Source organism: Chiloscyllium plagiosum, unplaced genomic scaffold (genome assembly GCF_037043375.1).
Source record: "Chiloscyllium plagiosum isolate Xiang-an unplaced genomic scaffold, Cpla_swu_hap1 HiC_scaffold_9, whole genome shotgun sequence".
Lineage (NCBI taxonomy): Eukaryota > Metazoa > Chordata > Chondrichthyes > Orectolobiformes > Hemiscylliidae > Chiloscyllium > Chiloscyllium plagiosum.
Window position 1 is genome coordinate 39,358,234 of NW_028270147.1, and position 25,770 is coordinate 39,384,003.

The 25,770-nt window shown below is 40.3% G+C and overlaps 1 protein-coding gene across 1 annotated transcript in view; it reads right to left on the reverse strand.

Moving 5' to 3' along the window:
* rnf220a (ring finger protein 220a) overlaps positions 1 to 25,770 on the reverse strand; it is a 512,316-nt gene that overhangs the window by 197,047 nt on the left and 289,499 nt on the right. The window contains exon 3 of the mRNA XM_087990559.1: positions 16,611 to 16,737. Within this exon, the coding sequence (XP_087846685.1) occupies positions 16,611 to 16,737 (127 nt within the window). The remainder of the gene's footprint in view (positions 1 to 16,610; positions 16,738 to 25,770) is intronic.

Consider the following 25,770-nt stretch of genomic DNA (forward strand, 5'->3'; position numbering starts at 1 on the left):
CTACAGTGGATCATTGGGAGGAATAAAAAAGCTAAATTATAAAAAAGCTAAATCATAAACTCTGCTGACACCGTTGTCTGCTGATGACAAATGAAAAGGAATGATGCTTTTGCCTAAATAATAGTTGTTATCGAATAAAAGACAAGTCTCGTCTCCTGATACACTCATCCTTATATACAAGTAGCAGAAGAATAACGCTTCAGTATTAATTATTAAATAATGGCTCCCTTTGTACCATGATAGATAACATTCAATCCATTCAGTTATTCAGGCAATACTGGCTAATCTTTAGCACAATGGCTCCCTGAACATTTTCCCTCCTCCCTGCCCTCTTTAACCCTTTTTGGTTCTTATAATGTTGAATCCATATTCTATTGATCAAAATAATGTGAACCGATTTCATTTTAAGATATAAACTGATTTTAAGATACAAACTGATTTCCCAAACTTTTCAAAAGAATATTACAGTTTAAATGTTATAAATGGTTTAGTAGATTAAAGGAGCTTTTGGATATCTATTGACATAATCCATCTTGTACAAATATTGATGGCAGTTGAAAGCTATAACAGTAATCCATGACATTTGGATTTCAGACGTAACAGGAATGTAATACAATGCACAAAACTGAACACTAAGGATAATACCAGACACTGGGGTTCATATCTAAATACTCTTATCCTGTATTTCTAGTGAGCAGCCAAAGAGAGAATGAGTCAAAAATCAAGTTACTACACAGTTGTGCAGTTCCTTCAACTGCAAAAAAGCTTACTGCTCCGTTCAAAGGCACATAATTAGTGAATTTATCTACACTGTCATCTGCATCTACACTGATTGTTTCATATCCTTCATTTTAAACATTGCTGGTAAAGAGTTTGTTTTTCAGCTATTCATCAGTATAATGCTCAGATCTGCATTATACTGCAAGTACATGTAAGAGGTAGCAATGGAAACAAGGGAGAAAATTGGGATTTTCATTCATTGAAGAAAACTTTTACAACTTTCTGGAACATACCCAACTCCTTGTTAAGTTAGAACAGGGAGGAGGCTGCCAAAGGTGATATGAGAGGTTGTGTGCAATTACGTAAACTGGAGAGGCTGTAGGATAAGAAGGGTCTAGAAACCTGAGAGATTTATAGGTGAGTTAGGGACAGAGCATGAAAACTGATTGACAGAGTCAATGAAAGCATGGTGTAGAACAGATTATATGAACTACTGTGATCTGGATTTTTTACTTCATATATCTGTTGATAATCTGAACGTCAAAGCAAAACAGGATGGTTGCATTAGTGGTGAGGATAACTTTTGGAGTAAATAAGTTGTTTTGTTGTTCATTGTGCTTCATCTTCTCTAACATGGTATAATAGCAGCTTTACTTAAGACATCATCGGAAAACGGAAAGGTGTTTTGGTTAACCATAACTATGATTTTCAATGTAACAAATATTGACCTGTAACTGTCCTTTGAATTTGTTATTCAGAACAGATTCTTTGCCTTTCATTTAATTACTAGAGTACCACATACAGGGATGATAAAAAATGAAGGAACAAATGCATATGTGTTTGTATCAAGTTATACTGCTATGGATAACTGATTGTATTACACCAAGGTGATTGAAGTAGAGGCCAAGCTGTGCATTTGACAGTTACACTGTCTGCTTGAAAGTAGCTTGAACTGTGTTTTCTTGTGCATAAAAATATTAGATTATTCATGCTTGTGCTTTTGAAGCCATGCTTTTATCTTTAAGATGCCACCATGATAAATACCTTCTACCAACTTCAGCGACTTTTCAGCAGTAAGTACAAAATTAGATTTGGCACTTTGTCAGTCTGGCTGCAGACATGCCATAATATTGAGGAAAATCTCTGTATGCCTATCTGAGCTTCCCTTAGAGGTGTCCTTGGCTTTAGCCAGACCTAAAATAGTGACCTATTGGCAATTGGCACCAGTGAGAGCTGTTTCTCCTTGTCAGCACTCGGATTTTTTCGATCAGAGACAATGAGCGGTATTTCCCCGGAGGTTTTTTAACTCTACGTTCAAGTTAAATGGTGGACCAGAAACCCACTCTGTGTGGGAAACGGTCACTGCTTGGAATGTTTCCCTGACATGGCCAAGTAACAGCCAGAGGGCAGGTTCACTGCTAAAGGGAAGCGGACAGGCTCTCAATGCTGCAGGGCCAATTAGCAGCCATCCAACTTGAAAGGAGAAGTAGGACATGATGGCAGTTACATAAGGCAAAGAATGCTCCAAAACAGAGGTGCTCCTTCTTGAGCCTTCTGGAGTATAACAAATAATGGATTTTGAGGCCAGGCCACAATCCATTAGGAAGTTGAACTGTGGAAGGATTTGAGGTTGAGTGAGAGGATAGTAACCTGCTACAGGTTGGCCTGCAGCTGATGCAACATCCAATCAGGCAAGGACTGTCTTTAGGCTTAACTGAAGCATTAGCACATCCCAGTCTGCTGCTGGGTAGCATACTGTGAGCACCTAAATTGGCCTACCACCACCGACAGGAACAAGGAGGCTGACAAAAGCTCTCTGAAGTTCTTAAATGTCCTAAAATGGCCCTTAATAAACCATGTTGGCTACCCATTACGTGCAGCATATACCCCTGCCAAACCCTCCCCAGATACGCAAAGGCCTGGATACACAAAAGAGCTGAGAAACTCACATCCTGGCTAATGAAGTTATTATTACTTCACACATGCCTCCAATTCTCATTTCAATAAATGAAATCTCCATTCATTATGTCCAATAGCATATTTGTCATCGTATCCATATTTTAGGATTATCTTCAATGACAATATTGCTGTTTAAGGGTATCTGGGGACATAAAACGAACATTAGAAAGATGGCATTTGTCTTATATTCATCTCTACTCAGAGAGGATTCTTTGTTTAGATGCTTTGGATATCCAAATGGCTCTGAGGAAGTCTGGTGTGGAAAAGCTCCTTTCCCTGTATGCTGTAGGGTTTTAATTTCGCTGTGTGTATGTTTGTTAAACAGGATCCCTATGTGGAAGTCAGTCTGATTGCAGGTTTGGCTCCCTGTCAAGTAGGAGATACTGCAAGATAAGCCATAATGCACAAGTAGATGGATTTGTTACTCAGACTAAAGATCCTGGTGTGGCAAGTCAGAGAGTGGAGTGATCAGTGTGGCCCAGAGAGAGAGAGAAATTGAGGCAGAGAAGAGGGGGTCAGATTTTCAAACATTACTGAGCTCATGGGTAGATGTGGGTACTGGCAGATGGGTAGTTTCCCAGTCCCATTCTTAAATTGGCTAATCTGTGAGAGACAGATTCAGAGTTTGATGAGAAGTCATTTTTGTCAGGTCAACCTCCAGTTGATGAGCATGGCAGGGAGACAGGCTAACAGTCTGAAGACAGGCAACCTCCAACAGGCCAGGATGTCAGTCATCCACACAGGCCTAAAGCCATCCCTGTCCTCCTCGGTGTGGACGCTGCCAAAAACTGCTTTATTAAGTGATTTCCCCATCCATCCCCTAACCTATCCCTAATCCCGATACCTTTTCTATTTTTTCATTTTAATTTTTGAAGAAGTTGGTGAAAGGGCACTTTCACATTGTTGGACCCTCTCAGTTTCTTACCCTTACTGTATTTGGCTGCTTGAAGGCTAAGGACCTCTGATTGGTATCCAGTTTTGAAATCCCACTTCTTCACCTTTACAGGACTGGAAACCTCTTTGTATGTCAATCAAATGGATGTCTCAGTCAAATTTCCAACATATGACTGTTTGCCACCAGGAATGGGCTCTGGACCCAGGAACAGTTCTCTGTTCCGTGCTCCAAAGGAATGGTGCTTGAAGGTGGCGTTTGCAAGTGTATCAGTGAATGAGAAGCATGAAGAATCAATGATTATGGGGCACAGGGGCTCAAATGCTGCATATTGAGGGTAGGCGGGAACTACATATTCTTAACTCACAAGCAGTTCTGTAAAGGCATTTTTGTTTTATGCACATCAGTCCATTCAGCTACTGGGTTTTTCAGTCTGGTTAAACAGTAAAAGATAAAATTTGAAATGTAATTAAAATATTTAAACATGTAAACTCCTGGCAGCAGGTTGGTCATTCATTGCCTCCCCATATCCCCAACCTTGGAAGCTGGAGGGGTGGAAGCAGATTGAGTTCAAAGTTGAAGTTTTATTTTAACCCTTTACCTTCTCATCCAACCCAAACCTATCACTTTTCATGGCTTAAAATTTCTTCCATATTTTAGAGTTAGTGTAAACAGCTCCACAACTTTAACTGAATGGTGAGCACCAGCATAAGCACAATGGGCTAAATGGTCTCCTTCTAAGTTCTAATTTCTTTGAGTGTATGGAATATTTCCATTCACTGATTTTGGGAACAGAATATCAAATAGACTGAATATGAAAGAGGATATAACATCTATAATCTGTTACCTGCTTGAAATTTGGACAAACAGTAAATACAAAAATCCACTAGGATACAGTCCTGGCAGAATGCCATTTGTAGCTTTTTGTTGTATTCCTGTCCAACTTATGGCAGGTGTCTGCCTGCTGAGCTGCACGTATTTGGGACATACATTCATGAGGCTTTTCACTTCACTGTGTAATGTATAGTAACATATTGGATAAGTACAGTAATAAAAAGTAATGAACATGTACTGTAAGATAATGTACTGTGCTCGAGTTGAAATATAATGTAATGTACATGTTCTGTAATATAATGTAACCTAATGTACTGTGGAATTGTGGTATCAATCAGCATCAAATCCTCCAATGTCAGGTTAGATGCTGAAAAAAGTTCTCCTTATTCCGCACTACCAATGTGCTTTCTCAGCACTTTGACCATTGCACTGGTGTGAATATTTCCATTCCCCTAAGTAGCCATTCTCATGGCCTTTCTGAGTAAGATGATGATTAAGTGCAAATTAGTGCTGAGTTATGAACCAATTGTGTGCTACAGGTTAAGACATCCCAACCCCTTTTCATTTACAACTGGCAAAGAAAGGAGACTTTACTGTCATTAGTCTGATCTACATTCATTCTCCCTAACTGTCAAAAAGAAAGTCTACTGTGCTTAGTAAATTCAGGTAAATTTGTATAATACAGGAATCATTTCAAATGGACATTCCCTATCAGTCTTCATTCCATTAGGTGATGCTTCATATAATTAACTCTAAAGTTGCATAGGTCAAAGTACATATGAATATGATTTGAATTGTCTATATTTTAATATCATTTATTTCAGGGTTTGGAATTCAGCCTCATGGCATTTGGGTTTGGTCCATATGTCTGAAAGGGTTTCCATGTTTAACATATAACTATTTCTGTAGCCACAGTATATTCTTTTAAAAACAATACAATACAAGAGAGAATGTTCCTGGTTTTGTTTTCACTGGAACAGTTACTTTTATGAATGAACAAAGTCAGCAGTGATGCAATTTGGGTTTCAATTTAGGTCACGGTTTTTTTTTGGAGAAGCAGCCAGAACATGGAAATAACTTTTGGTTTTCAGTTTGTCAATTTTGTAAAATGTTGTCTTAATTAAAGCTGAATGTGTTAAACTGTTACTTCAGATGAAAGGAGATGGTTTAGAAATGTCAGGAAATAGGTTGTCTCAGTGTGAGGAGATTAGTTTTAAAGTTCCAAACCAAAAGTGTTTGGTTACAATACTGAAGGAATTGCTTGAAGCTGTAAAAGCATATGCTAAGATATATGAAAGCTCAAAGAAGAGAATATCAGATTCTTACAAGTCGGGATTAAAGTACTTATTAAGTAAAACTAAATGTGTGATAGAGAAGGGTAACTCTCTCTGGTTTTTGAGTATTGAAAAGAGCTGTTGTTGAGATTAACATGATTTCAAGATCTTTAAATGTGTTAATATTAAATAGTTTGATTTATTCCATTTCATCTTCATTTCTTTAACACAAGTTCCATTTTATTGGAAAAAAACAGATCTGCAACATTGTGTGCCTTATGTTTCAATGACAGAATGCATTATTAAAAACAAACTATGAACTATCAAGCCAGATTTCAGTCTAGGTTCTATTTGTCCAGTAATAACATCAGCTAGTATCATTAAATAAGTGATCACAAAACATATTGGAGATGTAGACATTAATGGCATTCAACTGAAGATGCTTAAATAAATGGGTGAGGAGTATAATAAGCTGTTTGTTCCCTAATATTTAATCTCTGACCTGGTTCTGTACCCTGAATATTTACATGGAATTTCAGTTAAGATTATAATCAATGGTGACACCTCAGATGTGGATGGTGAGGAGTTTGATGACAGTTAAACCATACCAAGAGGATGAGTTTATATTTTTATTAGAAGGTCAGATGCTTATTGCAGGTGGTCATCACGGTTTGGTATTTGTGTGGTACAAATGTTACTTGCCAGTTCTCAGCCCACGTCTAACATTGTCCAGGCCTTGCTGCATGAAACCATTTTCTGTTTCGTGACCTAAGTAGTAGTGAATGGCACTGAACACTCTGCAATCATCAGAAAACATTTACATTTCTGATCTTATGATTGGTGACAAATGAAGTGACTCAAGATGGTTAGGCCTAGAACATTAAACTGAGCAGCCCTTGCATTGAAGTGGTTAAGATGGTTTGCCTCCAACAACTACAGTTATCTTCCTTTGTACCAGGTATGATTCCAACCAGTGCAGAGTTGGCCCCTTGGTTTCCACTGACTTCAATTTGTAAGGATTCTTTGAAGCCACGTTAAGTCATCTCTCCTGATGTCAAGGACATCATTTATGGCGAAACTTATAAGTTCAACATTTTTGTTTAAATTTTGGCTTGGGCTATTCAATAACATCTAAAGTTGAGTGATTCTGGCAGAACCCAACCTGAGCATCATTGAACACATTATTAGTGAGTATGTCACTTGACGGCACTGCTGATCACACATCATATCACTTCACTGATGTTTGACAATAGACTTATGGGGCACTAAGTTACTTGTATTTAACATTTCCTGCATTGTTTAATGGATATGCCATGGCAATTTCCTACTTTGTCAGTCTGATGCCAACATTGTGGCTATACTGGAAGAGCTTGGCTGAAGTTCTTGAGCAGAAGTCTTCAGCCCTGCAGCCAAGAAGCTATTAGGGGCTAAAACCTGGGTCTATCCACTGTACTCACCCATTTCTTGATATCTCATGGAGTGAAATATATCCTTTGTAGACTGACTTCTGTGATGGTGGTGGTCTCAGGATAAGGTGAGATGAATCATTCACTTGATACTTCTGACTGAAAATGGCTGCTAATGCTTCATCCTTGTATTTTGTGTTGGAATCATCATCATTGAGGATAATGGTGTTCACAGATACTCCTTTTCCAGTTGCTTAATTATCTATCATCATTCAGGACTGGTTATGGCATAAACTTAAAAGTTTTGATCTGATCTGCCAGTTTTTTTCATAAGTACAGGTTTGTACAAGGGATTATTGGAATTACACAACGTGTCTGGAGAGGGAGTGACTACCAGAGAGTCGACATAGCTTTGATAAACAAAGAGGTCACGTCTTACCAAACTGATTGAATATCCTGAGGTAATTACTATGACATTGATTGTCGGCAGCTCAGGCTTGATATCATTTACATGGATTTTCTAGTTTTTGAAAAGTGTGACACCACTGAGTGCAATACAAGTGGCAGGCAATCTTGAGTTGGAATTGGTTAAAACTTTACAGGCAGGAAGTTATTGCCAATGATAGTGGTTATGTCTGCAGATTGATGACTATTGTAATCATGCAGGAATTAGAATTAGAACCACTGTTTTTCACAATCTTTATTGAAACAGCAGCATGGACGAGGCATTGACAGAACATGGTTGAGCATAAGTTGGCTGCCAGATTAGTTTACACAACATTATAAAGAGCTTTGGGATCTCCTGAGCATTTGACAGGTGTACTAAAAAATTTAATTACTTTTTTCCATCATTTAATAAATAGGAAATTAGGACTAACTCATGACATGAATTTAGCATATAAAATTTTCAATAATCTCTGGTTAAAAGTTTCAAACACAACCCCCAAAATGCACTACCGCGTTTGTTTACTTAACATAAGTTGACATAGTTGTCAATTAGTTGTGGAACTGGCAGTGCAGTAAAACTGTCATTGGACAAGGTCCAGACTAAGTTCTACAAATGTACCTTAATATCCACCATTGGAATTTGAATGCAATCAATAAAAATCTGGAATTAAAAGGCTGACTAAAAGGAACCATGAAATCTTTGTCAATTGTTGAAAAAAACCTGTCGATGAAATCTGAAGAAAGGAATGAAACTGGACAGAGTATCTGGCACTGACCTAGTTACAGGAAATGGCAATGGCAATGGCAAATTCAGGCTTGTTGATCCTAAACATCCTCCTCACTAACAGCTTGGGGCTTGTGACAGACTTTTCATGCAATAGCCTGACACAGTCACACTCACAAAACCATGCCATGGAAGCTATCTCCTAGACACTATTATCACCATCCCTTGGTATGTCCTGTCCTATTGACAGGATAAACCACTGGAGAAAAACTCTAATCTTCACATTAAGGATACCTTCCATTATATTTTATAGTTAAATGAGGTAGATTTTCAAACATCGAGGAACTTGAAATGAACAACAATGAGTCATCAGGACCAGCAGAATTGTATTAAACTCCATTGTATAACCATATGGTCCACCATATCCACCATTCCACCATTGTCAGGAAACAGGGAGATCAACCCTGGTACAATGAGGAGTGCAGTGAGGTATGCAAGGAGCAGCACTAAGCATATCTAAAAATTAGGTGACAATCTGGTAAAGCAACAGTTTTGCATGTCAAGCAGCACAAAGAGCATAGGATAGACAGAGCTAAGTGGTCCCTCAACCAACAGATCAGATATAACTTGTGGTATCCCGCCACATCCAGTCATGAATGGTGGTAGACCATTAAACAACTAACAAGAGGATAAGGTTTCACAAATATCCCCTTCCTTAATGATGTGGAATCTCAATACATCAGTGTGAAAGACAAAGCTCAAGCATTCACAACTATCTCCAGCCAAAAGTGTCAAGTGGATGATCTATTTCCTTAGGTCCCCATCATCACAGATGCCAAACTTCAGCAAACGTGATTTACTCCCCATAAAATAAAGGCACAGCTGAAGGCATTAGATATTGTAAAGACTATCGGTCCTGACAACATTCCAGCAATAGTACACTGAACATATGCTCAAGAATGAGTTGCGCCCACAGCAATTTGTTGTGCTACACCTATTACACGTGCAACGAACCAGCAGTGTAGAAAATCGTCCAGCCATGTCCCATCCACAAAACTCTAGACAAACTCAACCCAGCCAATTACTGCTCATTCAGTTATTCTCAGTCATCAGCAAGTCTGCATTTAAAAAGGATCAGTGTCACAAACCTCTGGCTAAACTGAAGACAATGGTAATGAAGAACCTAACTTCATTAGTTGCAGTCACAGCTAGCACAAAGGAAGGCAGTTGTGATCATTTGATGTAAATCATTTCAGTCATGGGGACATCACTGCATGTGGTCTTCAAAGTGGTACCCTGGGCCCAAACATGTTCAGGTGTTTCACCAATGATCTTCTCTCCATCAAAAGATCAGGAGCAGGAATGTTTTGATTAGATTAGATTAGATTAGATTATTTACAGTGTGGAAACAGGCCCTTTGGCCCAACAAGTCCACACCGATCCTCCGAAGAGCAACCCACCCAGACCCATTCCCCTACATTTACCCCTTCACCTAACACAATGGGCAATTTAGCATGGTCAATTCACCTAACCTGCACATCTTTGGGAGGAAACCGGAGCACCTGGAGGAAATCCACAACCCACGCAGACACAGGGAGAATGTGCAAACTCCACACAGACAGTTGCCTGAGGCAGGAATTGAACCTGGGTCTCTGGCGCTGTGAGGCAGCAGTTCCGCCCCCGTGCCACCGTGCCACCCCCTGTGCCACCATGCTGCCGGGGAGTGAGCGAGAGGGGGGAGACAGAAATGATTGTACGATGTTCAGCACCATATACAACTCCTCAGGTACTTACAAAAATATATATATAAAGGGAAACCTAGGAATTATAGACCAGTCAGCCTGACATCAGTAGTGGGGAAAATGCTTGAGTCCATTTTAAGATAGCCCTTAGAAAACAGTGGCAATGTCAGACAGAGTCAGCATGTATTTATGAAAGGGAAATCACTCTTGACAATTCTACTGGAATTCTTTGAGGATATAATTCATACAATGGTGAGAGGAACCAGTTGATACGATTTATACGGACTTTCAGATGATTTTCAATAAAATCCCATACAAGAGATTAGCATGTAATATTAAAGCAAATGGAACTGGGTGTACTGTACCAAGGTGGATGGAATACTGAATGGCACACAGGATACAAAGGGTCGGAATAAGTAGGTCCCTTTCAAAATGGTAAACAGTGATTAAGAGATGACTGCTAGCATCCCAGCTTTTCAAAACACATATTAATGATTTAGATGAGGGAACTAAATGTATTATCTCAAAATTTGCAAATCAAACGAAGCTGCGTGGGAGGGGGAGCTGTGAGGAGGGCAAAGATATTTCAGTATGATTTGGATAAGCTGAGTGAGTGTGCAAATGCAAGGCAGCTGCAGGCTAATATGGATAAAGGTGAAGTTATCCATTTGGGGAGCAAGAACAAGGAAGACAGATTAGAATCTGAGTGACTATAAATTAAGAGAAGGAAATTTGCACTGAGATCTGGGTGTCCTCGTTACTGAAAGTAAGCATGCAGGTGCAGCAGGCAGTCAAGGAGGCAAATGGTATGTCGGCCCTAATGAGAGGATTCGTGTACAGGATTAGGGACGTCTTATTGCAATTGTACAGGGCCTTGGTGAGACCACATCTGGAATATTAGGTGCAGTTTTAAACTCCTTATCTGAGGAAGAATGTTTTTGTTCCAGAGGGATTTCAGTGAAGGTTTACCAGACTGGTTCCTGGGATAACAGGACTGGCATATAAAGACAGTCACAGAGCCATGGAGATGTTTGGCATGGAAACAGACCCCTTAGGTCCAACTCGTCCATGCCAACCAGATATCCCAAACTAATCTAGTCCTATTTGCCAGCACTTGGCCAATATTCCTCTAAACCCTTCCTAATCATATACCCATCCAGGGAATCGTTCAGGATTGTATTCGCTGGAGTTCAGAAAAATGAGGTGAGATCTCATAGAAATCTATAAAATTCCAATAGGACTAGATAGGGTAGATGAAGGAATGATGTTCCCAGTGACGGGGCAGTCCAGAATCAGGGGTGTCGGTTTAACGATTGGAGTAAGTCAATTAGGACTGAGATATCGAGAAATTTCTTCACTCAGAAAATGGTGAAACTGTGGAATTTGTTACCTCAAAAAGCAGTCAAGGCCAAAACGTTGCATGATTTAAAGAAAGAGTTGGATATAGGACTTGAAGCTAAAGAGGTCAAAAGATATGGGGTAAAATTTGGAACAAGCTCCCAAGTTAAATGATCAGCCATGAACATGATGAATTGCAAAGCAGGCTGGAAGGGTTGAATGGCCTACTCCTTCTCCTATTTTTCTGTTTTTCTGAAGTCATGCTTGTCCAAAAACAGCAAGACTTGGACAACATTTAGGCTTAGGCTGATAAGTGGCAGGTGACATTTGCATGACAGAAGTTCAAGATGACAAACATCTCAGTAGCATTACCATCAGTGACTCATGTCATCTTCCCACAACCTGATCCTCACCTCCACTATTAATGTGCTGGACATTACCAGTAACTGAACTGGACTAGCCATATAATACTGTAGCTCCAGGAGCAGGTCAGAATCTAGGAATTCTGCATTAATAATTCACCTACTGATTTTCCAAAGCCTGTCCTCCACTTATAAGAGACGTAATAGAAAACCCTGCACTTGGCAATGACACCCACATCTTAAGAATGAATAAAAATAGCCGTCTTTAATATATTGTTGCATTTTAGTAAATGGTTTACCTAAAATAATGTTAATTAAAATTAAGTGCATATTTTCCTACAGAAGCTAAACTACAGTTTTAGTAAAACATTTATTTTTAAAAAGTCTTTCCTGGTAGGTAGTGAATCATACAGTCATAAAGATGTACAGCATGGAAACAAACTCTTCAGTCCAACCTGTCCATGCCGACCAGATATCCCAACCCAGTCTAGTCCCACCTGCCAGCACCTGGCCTTCCCTGGATGCTGCCTGACCTGCTGTGCTGTTCCAGCAATAAAGTTTCAACCATATCCCTCCAAGCCCTTCCTATTCATATACCCATCCAAATGCCTCTTAAATGTTGCAACTATACCAGCCTCCACCACATCCTCTGGCAGCCCATTCCATATACATACCACCCTCTGCGTGAAAAAGTTGCCCCTTAGGTCTCTTTTATATCTTTCCCCTCTCACCCTAAACCTATGCCCTCTAGTTCTGGACTCCCCGATCCCAGGGAAAAGACTTTGCCTATTTATCCTATCCATGCCCCTCGTAATTTTGTAAACCTCTATAAGGTCACCCCTCAGCCTCCGACGCTCCAGGGAAAACAGCCCCAGCCTGTTCAGCCTCTCCCTGTAGCTCAGATCCTCCAATCCTGGCAACATCCTTGTAAATCTTTTCTGAACCCTTTCAAGTTTCACAACATCCTTACGATAGGAAGGAGACCAGAATTGCACGCAATATTGAGGTTAGAGATCAATCTGAGACTGGTACAAGATGAAAAAAGAAGCGAGTCAAACAGTCAGGGCAGGCAGGGACAAAGCAGAGAACAAGGTAGGACTGATAAATTAAACTGCATTTATTTCAATGCAAGAGGCCTAACAGGGAAGGCAGATGAACTCAGGGCATGGTTAGGAATGTGGGACTGGGATATCATAGCAATTACAGAAACATAGCTGAGGGATGGACAGGACTGGCAGCTTAAATGTTCCAGTATACAAATGCTACAGGAAGGATAGAAAGGGAGGCCAGACAGGAGGGGGAGTGGCATTTTTAATAAGGGATAGCAATACAGCTTTGCTGAGGGAGGATATTCCTGGAAATACATCCGGGAAGTTATTAGGGTGGAACTGAGAAATAAGAAAGGGATGATCACCTTGTTGGGATTGTGTTCTAGACCCCCTAATAGTCAGCGGGAAATTGAGAAGCAAACTTGTAAGGAGATTTCAGTTACCTATAAGACTAATAGGTGGTTATGGTAGGGAATTTTAACTTTGCAAACATAGACTGGACTGCCATAGTTTAGATGGAGAGGAATTTGTTAAGCACGTGCAAGTAAATATTCTGATTCAATATGTGGATGTACCAACAAGAGAAGGTGCAAAACGTGACCTACTGTTGGGAAATAAAGGCAGGGCAGGTGACTGAGGTGTCAGTAGGGGAGCACTTTGGGGCCAGCGACCATAATTCTATCAGTTTTAAAATAGTGATGCAAAAGGACAGACCAGACCTAAAAATTGAAGTTCTAAATTGGAGGAAGGCTAATTTTGATGGTATTAGGCAAGAACTTTCAAAAGCTGATTTGGGGCAGATGTTCGCAAGTAAAGGCTGGAAAATGGGAAGCCTTTAAAAATGACATAACGAGAGTCCAGAGACAGTATATTCCTGTTAGGGTGAAAGGAAAGGCTGGTAGGTATAGGGAATGCTGGATGAATGAAGAAATTGAGGGTTTGATGAAAGGAGCAAATGTCAAATATAGACAGGATAGATCGAGTGAATCCTGAGTGTAAAGGCAATAGGAACATACTTAAGAGAGAAATCAGGAAGACAAAAAGGGGACATGAGATAGCTTTGGCAAATAGAGTTGAGGAGAAGCAAAAGGGTTTTTACAAATACATTAAGGACAAAAGGGTAACTAGGGAGAGAATAAAGTCCCTCAAAGATCAGCAGGCAGCCTTTGTGTGGAGCGACAGGGGATGGGGGTGATACTAAACGAGTATTTTGCATTGGTGTTCAGTGTGGAAGAGGCCATGGAAGATACAGAATGGAGGGAAATAGATGGTGACATCTTGAAAATGTCTGTATTCCAAAGAAGAAGTACTGGAAGTCTTGAAATGCATAAAAACGCATAAAAGTGGTCAAATTCCCAGGATCTGATCATGTGTATCCAAGAACTCTGTGGGAAGTTAGGAAAGTGATTGCTGGGCCTCTTGCTGAGATATTTGTATCATCGATAGTCACAATTGAAGTGCTCGAAAACTGGGGGTTGGCAAACGTGGTGCCACTGTTTAAGAAGGGTGGTAATGACAAGCCAGGGAACTATAGAGCCTGATGTTGCATCAGTGAGCCTGATGTCGGTGGTGGGCAAGTTGTTGGAGGGACAGGATGCACATGTATTTGGAAAGGCAAGGATTAATTAGGGATAGTCAGCATGGCTTTGTGCATGGGAAATCATTTCTCACAAACTTGATTATGAGTTTTTTGAAGAAGTAACAAACAGGATTGATGAGGGCAGAGCAGTAGACGTGACTACATGGACTTCAGTAAGGCTTTCAACAACGTTCCCCATGGGAGACTGGTTAGCAAGGTTAGATCTCATATAATACAGGGAGGACTAGCCATTTGGATACAGAACTAACTCAAAGGTCAAAGACAGAGATTGTTGTGGAGGGTTGTTTTTCAGACTAGAGGCCTGTGACCATTGGAATGCCACAAGGATCGGTGCTGGGTCCTCTACTTTTTGTCATTTACATAAATGATTTGGATGTGAGCATAAGAGGTGCAATTAGTAAGTTTGTAGATGACACCAAAATTGAAGGTATAGTGGACAGCGAAGAAGGTTACCTCGGATTACAACGGTATCTTGGTCAGATGGGCCAATGGGCTGAGAAGTGGCAGATGTTATGAAACTTGAAAGGGTACAGAAAAGATTTACAAGGATGTTGTCAGGGTTGGAGGATTTGAGCTGTAGGGAGAGGTTGAATGGGCTAGGGCTGTTTTTCCTGGAGCATCGGAGGCTGAGGGGTGACCTTTAGAGGTTTATAAAATCATGAGGGGCATGGATAGGGTAAATACCCAAGGTCTGTTCCCTGGGGTGGGGAAGTCCAGAACTAGAGGGCACAGGTTTAAGGTGAGAGGGGAAAGATATAAAATAGAGGTAAGGGGCAACTTTTTCATGCAGTGATGCATGTGTGGAATGGGCAGCTAGAGGAAGTGGTGGAGGCTAGTACAATTGCAACATTTAAAACACATTTGGATGGGTTTATGAATAGGAAGGGTTTGGAGGGATATGGGCCGGTGCTGGCAGGTGGCAGATTGAATTGGGATATCAAGTTGGATGAGTTGAACCGAAGGGTCTGTTTCCGTCCTGTACATCTCTATGACTCTATAACATTTTGTTTCGAATAGCACAATCATTTTTAATTTTGGAAATACCTTCCACACTAAAATTACACTGTAGATCTGGGTCAAGGCCTGAGAGAGGTGCTGTGAGACTTTCTGGCAGAGATAATCTCAAACTGTTTCAGTTTGATACCTAAGGGAGTGTATATACAGCAAGATGTCAAACCAGGTTTAAAAATGCCCAGGGGGTTCCTTTGGACCTTCTGAGCACTGTTTAAACCTACTCGACATTAATTTAAATGCTTCGTCAATTCAAGCATGGTCTCCAAACATTTAAACTTTAACCGCTGGGTGACGGACTTTGTGCAAGCATACATAAAGCTTTCTCCAGGGCATAACAACTGGAGTTTTGGCTAAACACGACACTGGTTAGAGCCTGTACTAGATAGCTGTGGGATAACTGCAGTGTTAATTTCTATATAGAACAATAAAAGATATTGAGCTGCCTGATTCAATACATTCGTCTTTTTAGCAGTTATGTAATAAATAAAATTTATACCTTGTACCAGATTGGCCTGGCAATAGAGGAATGTTTGGTTGGACAGTTTCATTGCCTATGTGAATTTAAGCTGGCCAGTTGGATGTCTGGAATTTATGGCTCCAGCAAACAAAATTTGTTGATCAATTTTAAAACTATTTCCCAAATCTGTCAATGGAAGGTAAACACAACTAACCTCTGAAAACAAATCTGCGCAACTAAAGTATTGGCTCATACTCAGAATTGGCTGCCAGTTCTCTAGCTAAGCAGTAAATATATCACTTTTTGTCATTCTGTTCTCTCCACCACAATATTAGCCATTAACAAATTTGTCACCAGACAGCCATTTCATGCAAATAACTAGATTGTGTTCTGCACATAATAACGTGCAAAATAATAACAGTGGAACTCTCCCAATCCATCGTGTTAATTACACCTTCTTGTTTAACATAAAGAAAACAGTGAGAAAAACAAAAAAAAAGTGACCTCAAAAAATAATGCAGGCAATAAATGGTGCTAAAAGGAGAATATTGAAGCTGGGTCTTTAACTCATCAGTAATAGATGTTCATTTTAATCCGAACCCAGCCTGAGTGACTGGGTGCTTGTGCACTCCATCACTACTGACAACACAGATAATCTGTGTGTAAATCTTATCAGCTTGCCTGCTTCCATGATAGTTTGCAATAAGTTTTTTTTAACTCCCTGTGTGTATGTGTGGTTTCCTTAATGTTGTGCTATTGACACTAGTTAAAAAAAAGTTAAAGGTGCCATACCATGTGTTTTGAGTGAGCTTTTCCAGTTCCTGTTCCATATGATCTTGAAGCTCATTTGGTCGGAGCAGAACCTGACAGATGGGACAAATTGGGGCTTGCGTATCATACAGGGTCGCTTTCTTCTTACCTAGTTAGAAAAATAGCACAAACATTAGTCCAAAATACCACAGTAAAATCAAGTACCTGAAATTTAATGATTGTCATTTTAATAGATGGTTTACTTAAAGTAATTTTAATTAAAATTAAGTGCATTTTTTTTGCAGAAATTAAACTGAATCAGGTAATTTCTACACACCAGTTTACTTGTCAAGCTTATTCTTGCCCATAACCACCATTATCCAAATATCCTATTATTCTAACAGTACAAAAGGGAATATCAATATATCACCAGCATTCCTCTATTGTTCCTTGTTACGTTTTACTGTTTAAACGACGCAACAGAGACAAATTGGAAGCAAACTGAGTCATTATTAGATTAGATTCCCTACAGAGTGGAAACAGGCCCTTCAGCCGAACAAATCCACACCGACCCTCCGAAAAGCAACTCACCCAGACCCGTTCCCCCCTGACTAATGCACCTAACACTATGGGCAATTTAGCATGGCCAATTCACCTAACATGCACATCTTTGGACTGTGGGAGGAAACCGGAGGAAACCCATGCAGACACAGGGAGAATGTGCAAACTCCACACAGAGAGTCATCCAAGGCTGGAATCGAACCCAGGTCCCTGGTGCTGTGAGGCAGCAGTGCTAACCACTGAGACACCGTGCCACTCTATTATGTATGTTCAAAACTGACATGGACATTTTTAATCAGTAAAGAAATCTTTTTAAGGGGAAAAGGTAGGAATCTGAAGTTGAGGATTATCATTTCAGCCATGATCTCATTGAATGGCAGAGCAGACTCAATGGGCTGAATGGCCGACTAGAACTGGAAGCAAACAGTTTGAATTGTACTTTCCTCTGTTATAACACCCTTATCAGACAAGGCTTTGGATGTTGTATAGGGTGAAGGTCTGAAAGAATTTATGTTGAAGTTGCATTCACTTCACCCAATCTGATGGTGTCACTTATTCTCTCGATAAAGAAACAGTTTAGTCTTTCATGAGGTCCCCAAGGACAGGGAAGTGACATAGCTGGATCTTGATAATTATTATTATGTTAAATTTATTTACTGCTATCATGCAATAAACTACACCTTGTTATTTAAGACAAGTATCTCTTCTTGTTTAGACTATCTGGTGGTCTATCATTCACCGCTGATAGTTACGTGCCCTTAGGCATAGCAATAGAAATGAGGATGGTGGCAGCAAACTATGCAAACACAGCAGTTGATCACCAGAAGATGCAATAGTATTAAAAAGTGAGTTGGCAGTTATTCCTGATGTACTCTCTAACACTTTATTGGTGAAGGTACCATTGTGAGTATTATTTCTTCTCAATCCTACTACAGTACAGATGTGAAACTTGAAAGAGTTCAGAAAAGATTTACAAGGATGTTGCCAGAGTTGGAGGGTTTGAGCCAAGGAAGAGACTGAACAGGCTGGTGCTGTTTTCCCTGGAGGGTTGGAGGCTGAGGGGTGACCTTATAGACATTTATAAAATTTTGAAGGACATGAATAGGGTAAATAGACAAGGTCCTTTCCCCAGGATAGGAGATTCCAAAACTAGAGAGCAGAAGTTTAAGGTGAAAAGGGAAAGACTTAAAAGGGACATAAGGGACAACTTTTTCATGCAGAGGGTGCTGCGTGTATAGAATGAGTTGCCAGAGGAAGTGTTAAAGGCTGGTGCAATTACATTTAACAGGCATCTGGATAGTATTTGAAAAAGAAGAGTGTAGAGGGTAATGGGCCAAATGCTGGAAAATGGGTGGGACTAAATTAATTTAGAATATTTGATCAACATAGATGAGTTGACCCAAAGGGTTGGTTTCCATGCTGTGCATCTCAATGACTCTACTGTTGTTCCTAAACCAAAGCTGGCAGAAAATATAAAGTAGATATCCAATGACATTTTGCCCTTTTAAGTTTTCTCCTGCTTCTTTTGCTTCTGTCATGACAATTTTATTCCAGCACCACCAGAGATTTTCTTTAAGAGCAAGTTCTGGTTTTCTGGTGAAATATTACTCAAAGCTTGCTATGGTTACAAATTTAGTCCAAGCTAAGAGTGGGCAAGGTTATGGTACTGGGTGATAATGTTGTCCTCGGTCTGCTTTGCTGCAAAGAGATGAGGAGAAAGTGAGGTCTGCAGATGCTGGAGATCAAAGTTGAAACTTTATTGCTGGAACAGCACAGCAGGTCAGGCAGCATCCAGGGAACAGGAGATTCGACGTTTCGGGCACAGGCCCTTCTTCAGGAATGAGCACATTCCTGAAGAAGGGCCTGTGCCCGAAACGTCGAATCTCCTGTTCCCTGGATGCTGCCTGACCTGCTGTGCTGTTCCAGCAATAAAGTTTCAACTGCAAAGAGATGACACTGGGTCTTGGTAATGAATCAGCATGAAATTCTGGCGGCAGACTGTGAATGAAGAAGGGAGATTGGAGCTCACATTACCTATTTTTGCAAATAATATGCACTGTAAGGGCATTTGCTAATTAGTAATTTCAAAAGTAAAAAAAGCAACAAGGAGAGACAAAACATAACGAGTTTTGAGAAGATTTGTAGCTCAGGTTGAGGTTCTGGTTGTAGGCTTGCTCACTGAGCTGGAAGGTTCGTTTCAGACATTCTGTCACCATACTAGATAACATCATCAGTGAGCCTTTGAATAAAGCTTCATCCGGAGGCTCATTGATGGTGTTACTTTGTATGGTGACGAAACGTCTGAAAACGAACCTTCCAGCTCAGTGAGCAAACCTACAACCAAGACAAAACATAAACAGATATTTCCTTCATAACATTTAGAACATTACAACATTTCTGAAAAGTATACATTGATAAGACATAGGAGCAGAAGTAGGCCACTCAGCTCATACAGTCTGCTTTGCCATACAATGGAATCATGGCTGAAATGATAATCAAAGAACAAAGAACAAGGAAAAATCAAGGAACATTACAGCACTAGAACAGGCCCTTCAGCCTCCAAGCCTGCACCGATCCACATCCTCTATCTAAACCTGCCGCCTGTTTTCTAAGGATCTGCAGCCCTTTGCTCCCTGCCCATTCATGTATCTGTCTATTACATGTTAAGTGATGCTATCATTCCCGCCCCTACCACCTCCACTGGCTACGCGTTCTCAGGCACTCATTACCCTCTGCGTAAAGAATTTTGCACACATATCTCCCTTAAACCTTTCCCCTCTCATTTTGAACTTGTGACCCCTAGTAATTGAGTCCCCCATGCTAGGAAAAAGCTTCTTGTTATTCACCCAGTCTACACCTCTCATGACTTTTAAGCCTCAATCAGGTCCCCTCTCAACCTCCGTCTTTCAAATGAAAATAATCCAAATCTACTCAACCTCTCCTCATAGCTAGCACCCTCCAAACCAGGCAACATGCTGGTGAACCTCCTCTGCACTCTCTCCAAAGCATCCACATCCTTTTGGTAACGTGGCGACCAGAACTGTACGCAGTATTCCAAATGTGGCTGAACCAAAGTGTTATACAACTGTAACATGACCTGCCAACTCTTGTTATCAATACCCCGTCTGATGAAGGAAAGCATGTCTTATGTCTTCTTGACCACTCTACTGACTTGCGTTGCCACCTTCAGAGAACAATGGACCTGAACACCCAGATCTCTCTGTAGATTAATTTTCCCCAAGACTTTTCCATATACTGTACAGTTCGCTCTTGAATTTGATCTTCCAAAATGCATCACCTCGCATTTGCACGGATTGAACTTCATCTGCCATTTCTCCACCCAACTGTCCAATCTACCTATATTCTGCTGTATTTTCCCCTTCACTATCTGCTACTCCACCAATCTTAGTGTCATCTGTAAACTTGCTAATCAGGCCACCTATACCTTCCTCCAGATCGTTTATGTATATCATAAACAGTGGTCCCAGCACGGATCCCTGTGGAACACCACTGGTCACAATCTTCCATTTTGAGAAACTCCCTTCCACTACTATTTGCTGTCTCCTGTTTCCCAACCAGTTCTTTATCTATCTTGCTAGTATGCCCTCAAGCCCATGTGACTTTACTTTCTCCATCAGCCTACCATGGGGAACTGAAGTCCATGTATATGACATCTGCAGGCCTTCCCTCATCAATCAACTTTGTCACTTCGTCAAAGAATTCTATTAAGTTAGTAAGACAATGACTTTGTCTGCACAAAACCATGTTTTCTGTCACTGATAAGCCCATTTTCTTCCAAATGAGAATAGATCTTATCCCTTAGTATCTTCTCCAGCAGCTTCCGTACCACTGATGTCAGGCTCACCGCTCTATAATTACCTAGATTATTCCTACTACCCTTCTTAAACAAGGGGACAACATGAGCAATTCTCCAGTCCTCTGGGACCTCACTCATGTTCAAGGATGCTGCAAAGATATCTGATAAGGCCCAGCTTTTTCCTCTCTCGCTTCCCTCAGTAACCTGGAATAGATCCCATCTAGACCTGGGGACTTGTCCACTCCAATGCCTTTTAGAATACCCAACACTTCTTCCATCCTTGTGCCTGATTTAATCCTCATTGCCACATTCCTACCTTTTCCCCATTAACAGATTCCTTTACTGATTAAAAATATCTATCTCAGACTTGAATGTATTTAATGACCAACCCACAGCTCTCTGTGGTGAAGAGTTCCACAGATTCAGAACCCTTTGAGAGAAGAAATTCCTCCTCATCTCTGTCTTAAATTTGTGACTTCATATTCTGACGTTATGCCCCCTGATCCTAGACTGTCTCCCAAAGGAAAGCAACCTTTCCAAACTTACCCTGTCAAGTTGTCTAAAAATCTTGTGTGTTTCAATAAAGGCTCCTCACACTCTTCTATATTTTAATGGCTACATATGCAATCGGTTCAACTTCTCTTCATAAGACAGCCCCTCCATAAGTCCTGAAGAAGGGTTATATCCAAAACGACAACTTCTCTACCTCCTGATGCTGCCTGGCTTCCTGTGTTCTTCCAGCCTGTGCCTATCTACTTCCTCCACAACTAGTATCAGTCTGGTGAACATTCCCTGTTTGCCTCCAATGCCAGCATGTCTTTTTTTAGATAAGCTACACAAAACTGTTCACAATTTTTGTAACTTGAAACAGAGAACTGTGGGAGCAGATTCATGGAGTCATAGAGTCATACAGCATGGAAACAGACAGTTTGGTCTGACCAGTCCGTGCCAACCATGTTCCCTGTCCCCAAACTAAACTCGTCCTACTTGCCTGCGTTTGGCCCATATCCCTCCAAATCTTTCCTATTCATGTTCTTATCCATAGGCACACCTCAAGAAAAGCCTGCAACTCATAGGGAAATCAAGGGTTACAGAGAAAATGCAGGAATGTGGATGTGAGGAATGTCAGATCAGTCGTGATACTATTGAAGGAAGGAGCAGACTCAAGGGGCTGAACAGCCTATTCCTGTTTCAGTTTCATACGGTCTTTTAGTATTCCAGCTGTGGCCTGACAAGTACCTTGTATAGTTTTAGCAAAACCTACCTTTTTTCCCTTTTGAAATAAAGGACAACATTCCATTCACCTTCCCAATTAGCTGCTGAACTTGGACACTAGCTTTTGTGATTCAATTTCCTCTAATAGGTACCTGTCTACATTTCATTTTGTCATCAATAGTTGATAAATGATTATCTTATGCTGGTCAATTAAAATGACACTATTACATCTTAGTTATTGTTACTAAATGTATATTTATGATTTTAAGAAAACTGGTTATTACAAACCGCACTAAGGACATTTCAAAGAATAAATTAAACTGAAATTTCCAAAGCATAGGCTGTTCATGGTCATCAGTGTAAGACAATGTAATAATTCCAAAATATATTGGAAGCACTTGGGGTCAGCCAAGCACTTGAATTGAGAGAAGGGATGATCAATTTGCAAAGAAAAATCATCAAAGTGTCCTTATGCCCAATGACAAGACCATATTTCAATTCCAATTGATGCTATTTCATGGCAACTCATAATAGTTCAATGGAACAACTGATTTAAACCATGGATTTTAACTGGAACTTCCCTGACACAACATGGATATCCTATAGTGCTGACATGTATAGTTGACAGTCTTCTGTATTTTTGTGGTGAAGAAAGCATAGAAAGTCAAAATCAAAAAAGGAGGAAAACAGTGGCATTGGTATCAAGAGGCTTGAGTCCAATCAGCACAGCACAGTATTGCATGACATAGAGAAAACTAGAAGCATCTGTGTCTTATCAGCTGAAGGAGGGTGTCTAATAGATGAGCTGACATTTTGGCAAAAGAAAATGAAGTGCCTGACTACAAAGAGGGTTGTATCTAAGTTTCATCTGCATCTGTGCTGCTAAGCCAGTGAGCTCTCAGAAGTTTGGTGCTGATAGTTAAACACTGCATTCAGCTTTCTTTGCATTATGAGTCACCAAGTATCTGGCATTACAGAAAGACATTAACAGCTGTAAGCTATCTCAATTAGACACAATTACACAACTAAAGGGGCAGCAGGACAGGACTGTTGCAGTAATCAGTCCTTTCATCATTGTATTGGAAGAGGGGACAAGAAAATAAAGTGTGAATATGATTCTACTACTTTTTTCGCACATCCCTGATAAGGTACAGGGAAGAATTAGCAGACAGTAGCAATAAATTTGCTCATTTAAAAGCAACTGACAATATTTACAATCAGAAATGACTTGCTCGAATTTTAAATAAAGATTGGAGGGAGCTGTAAACAGATTCCAGCCAGAAATTACTTCTGCTTCTATTTTTGTCCCCAGACCTTCCACAAACAATACAAATTACTGTGACTGTTTCCCAAAAAAAGCATACATGTTTCCAGCAGGGAAATCCTGTTACAGCCATGCACCAGCACAAACAGATGTCACGTAAACAGCTGTCTCCACCCTTGGCCTCATCCCCTGCCTCTAGCTATACTGTATTAAAGACTCATTTATTAATAGGTCAGCAATTAACACGCTAAGCATCCTGACACCTACTGAACACATGGCAGGCGCTTATATTCACTGCAGCTTGGCTGAACACTGGTGTTTTTTGACAAAGGATTTCTTCTAATCACTAGGATACGCAAATAAAATTAAACAAAAGTCTGTGTACTTCCATAGATAAATTTTGAGCTAAATTCCCTTCAAGATCAGTCAGATATGGTTTTGTTATACAATTTCAGTCAGTTGAGTGATTAATAAGAACTTAATCAGAAATATATGAGAGGAAGGCAGCTGGGGAAATGTTCAATATGATAAGCCAGGGTACAGATTCATTTCTGATACTTTCCACTTTGAGAGTTTCTGATCCTGGCTATTGTCTCCAAGTAAAGGCATTGAGCAAAAGCCAGATGCTTCCCTTAAGGAAAGAGAGAAGGAGAAACAATCAGCCAGTGAGTCAACAAAAAGCATTGTACCAAGAATAGCATTGTAAGATTTAGGAAGAGGATGCTTGCTTCTCATCTTAGCCAACAGAGAACAAAGTGAGATTGGGGATTGAAGGGTAGTGGAACAGCAAGCCACTAAAGAGAGAGAAAAATCAAGTTCCTTAAAAACAATTTAAAATATTTTGTTACAGATTGGAGTAAAGCTCAGTGATTATTTTTCATCAGTTGGGGTAACTGTTCTGTTTAATTAACCTTTATTAAAATTGAAACTGAATTGAATTCAGCTTACTCGCACTGAGGTTGTTTTTCCAGGTTTCATTAGAATGAGGATGCCTTTTTAGAGCTGCATAGGAACTTGAGTTAATTGAAAACTAGGCTTTATTCTGAACTGTCCACATTTTTAGTAAATGATCCAACAGGAATAATTCTTAATTTTGAAAGGCTTTCTTCTCTATTTTTAGCCATAAACTGTGGCAAGTAATACCTGGAAATAAATCCATCAGAAACAAATGACCGTAGTGTTAAATTTTACAAATTTTAACTTTAGATTTTTAGATGTCAGCACAGCTTTCAACTGCAATGGAAATGTTTAAACTTCTGCTTCAAAATGTACGAATGCCATCAATCGTTCACTCTTTTTCCTTGAAAGGCTGCATTTGCTCATCTGTCAGTTTTATTTTTAAGAATCCCTACTGTGTGGAAACAGGCCATTTGGCCCAACATGTCCATACCAACTCTCTGAAGAACATCCCACCCAGACACACCTATCCCTGTAACCTTATATTCCCCATCTCTAACCCACCTAGCCTGCACAGCTCGGGACACAATGGGGCAATTTAGCATGGCCAATCCACCTGATCTGCACACCTTTGGAGTGTGGGAGGAAACTGGAGCATCCAGAGGAAACCCACACAGACACAAGGAGAATGTGCAAACTCCACACAGACACCCAAGGGTGGAATTGAACTGGAGTCTCTGATGCTGTGAGGCCACAGTGCGAACCACTTAACCGCCATGTCGGTGACATTGCTGCAGATAAGATAAGTATTTATCTTTAAATTTCTGGTAGGTCTCTTACCATCCAGAGAAACAGCAACATTCCTCCTGGCCCAGGAAAGAATCTTTGAGGTGACCTTCCCTGATTCTTGTCCTAAGCCTTTCTGCCTGACTCCCATTCCTGCTTAATTTACTTTGGAGTCAACTCTGTCCTTTGGTTCCTAACTCTTGTCCTGTTTCCCACCACTGGCCAAAATCCCATCTAGACTACATTTGACAAAGAGATAGAACAGAACTATTTACATGAGGCCAATAGTTAAGAAAAGTCTTGCGTTCCTTCCTGCAATGCACCCACCCAACCCAAACACATCTCAAGTTAAAATCTGTGACCAAAGTGTTTCCAGGTATTGCACAATTTTTTTTTTCAAAACAGCTTTAATGACTGGTCAAAAAATAGAAAAAAGCACCAGAAATGACTGAATCATTGTTTGAATGAACATATTTGTTTCTTTACTCATCTACCAGGCAGAAATGTAGTTAATTTGCCAAATACCATGTGGCACTTTATTAACGGAGAAAGTGAGGACTGCAGATGCTGGAGATCAGAGCTGAAATGTGTTGCTGGAAAAGCACAGCAGGTCAGGCAGCATCCAAGGAGCAGGAGAATCGACGTTTCGGGCATGAGCCCTT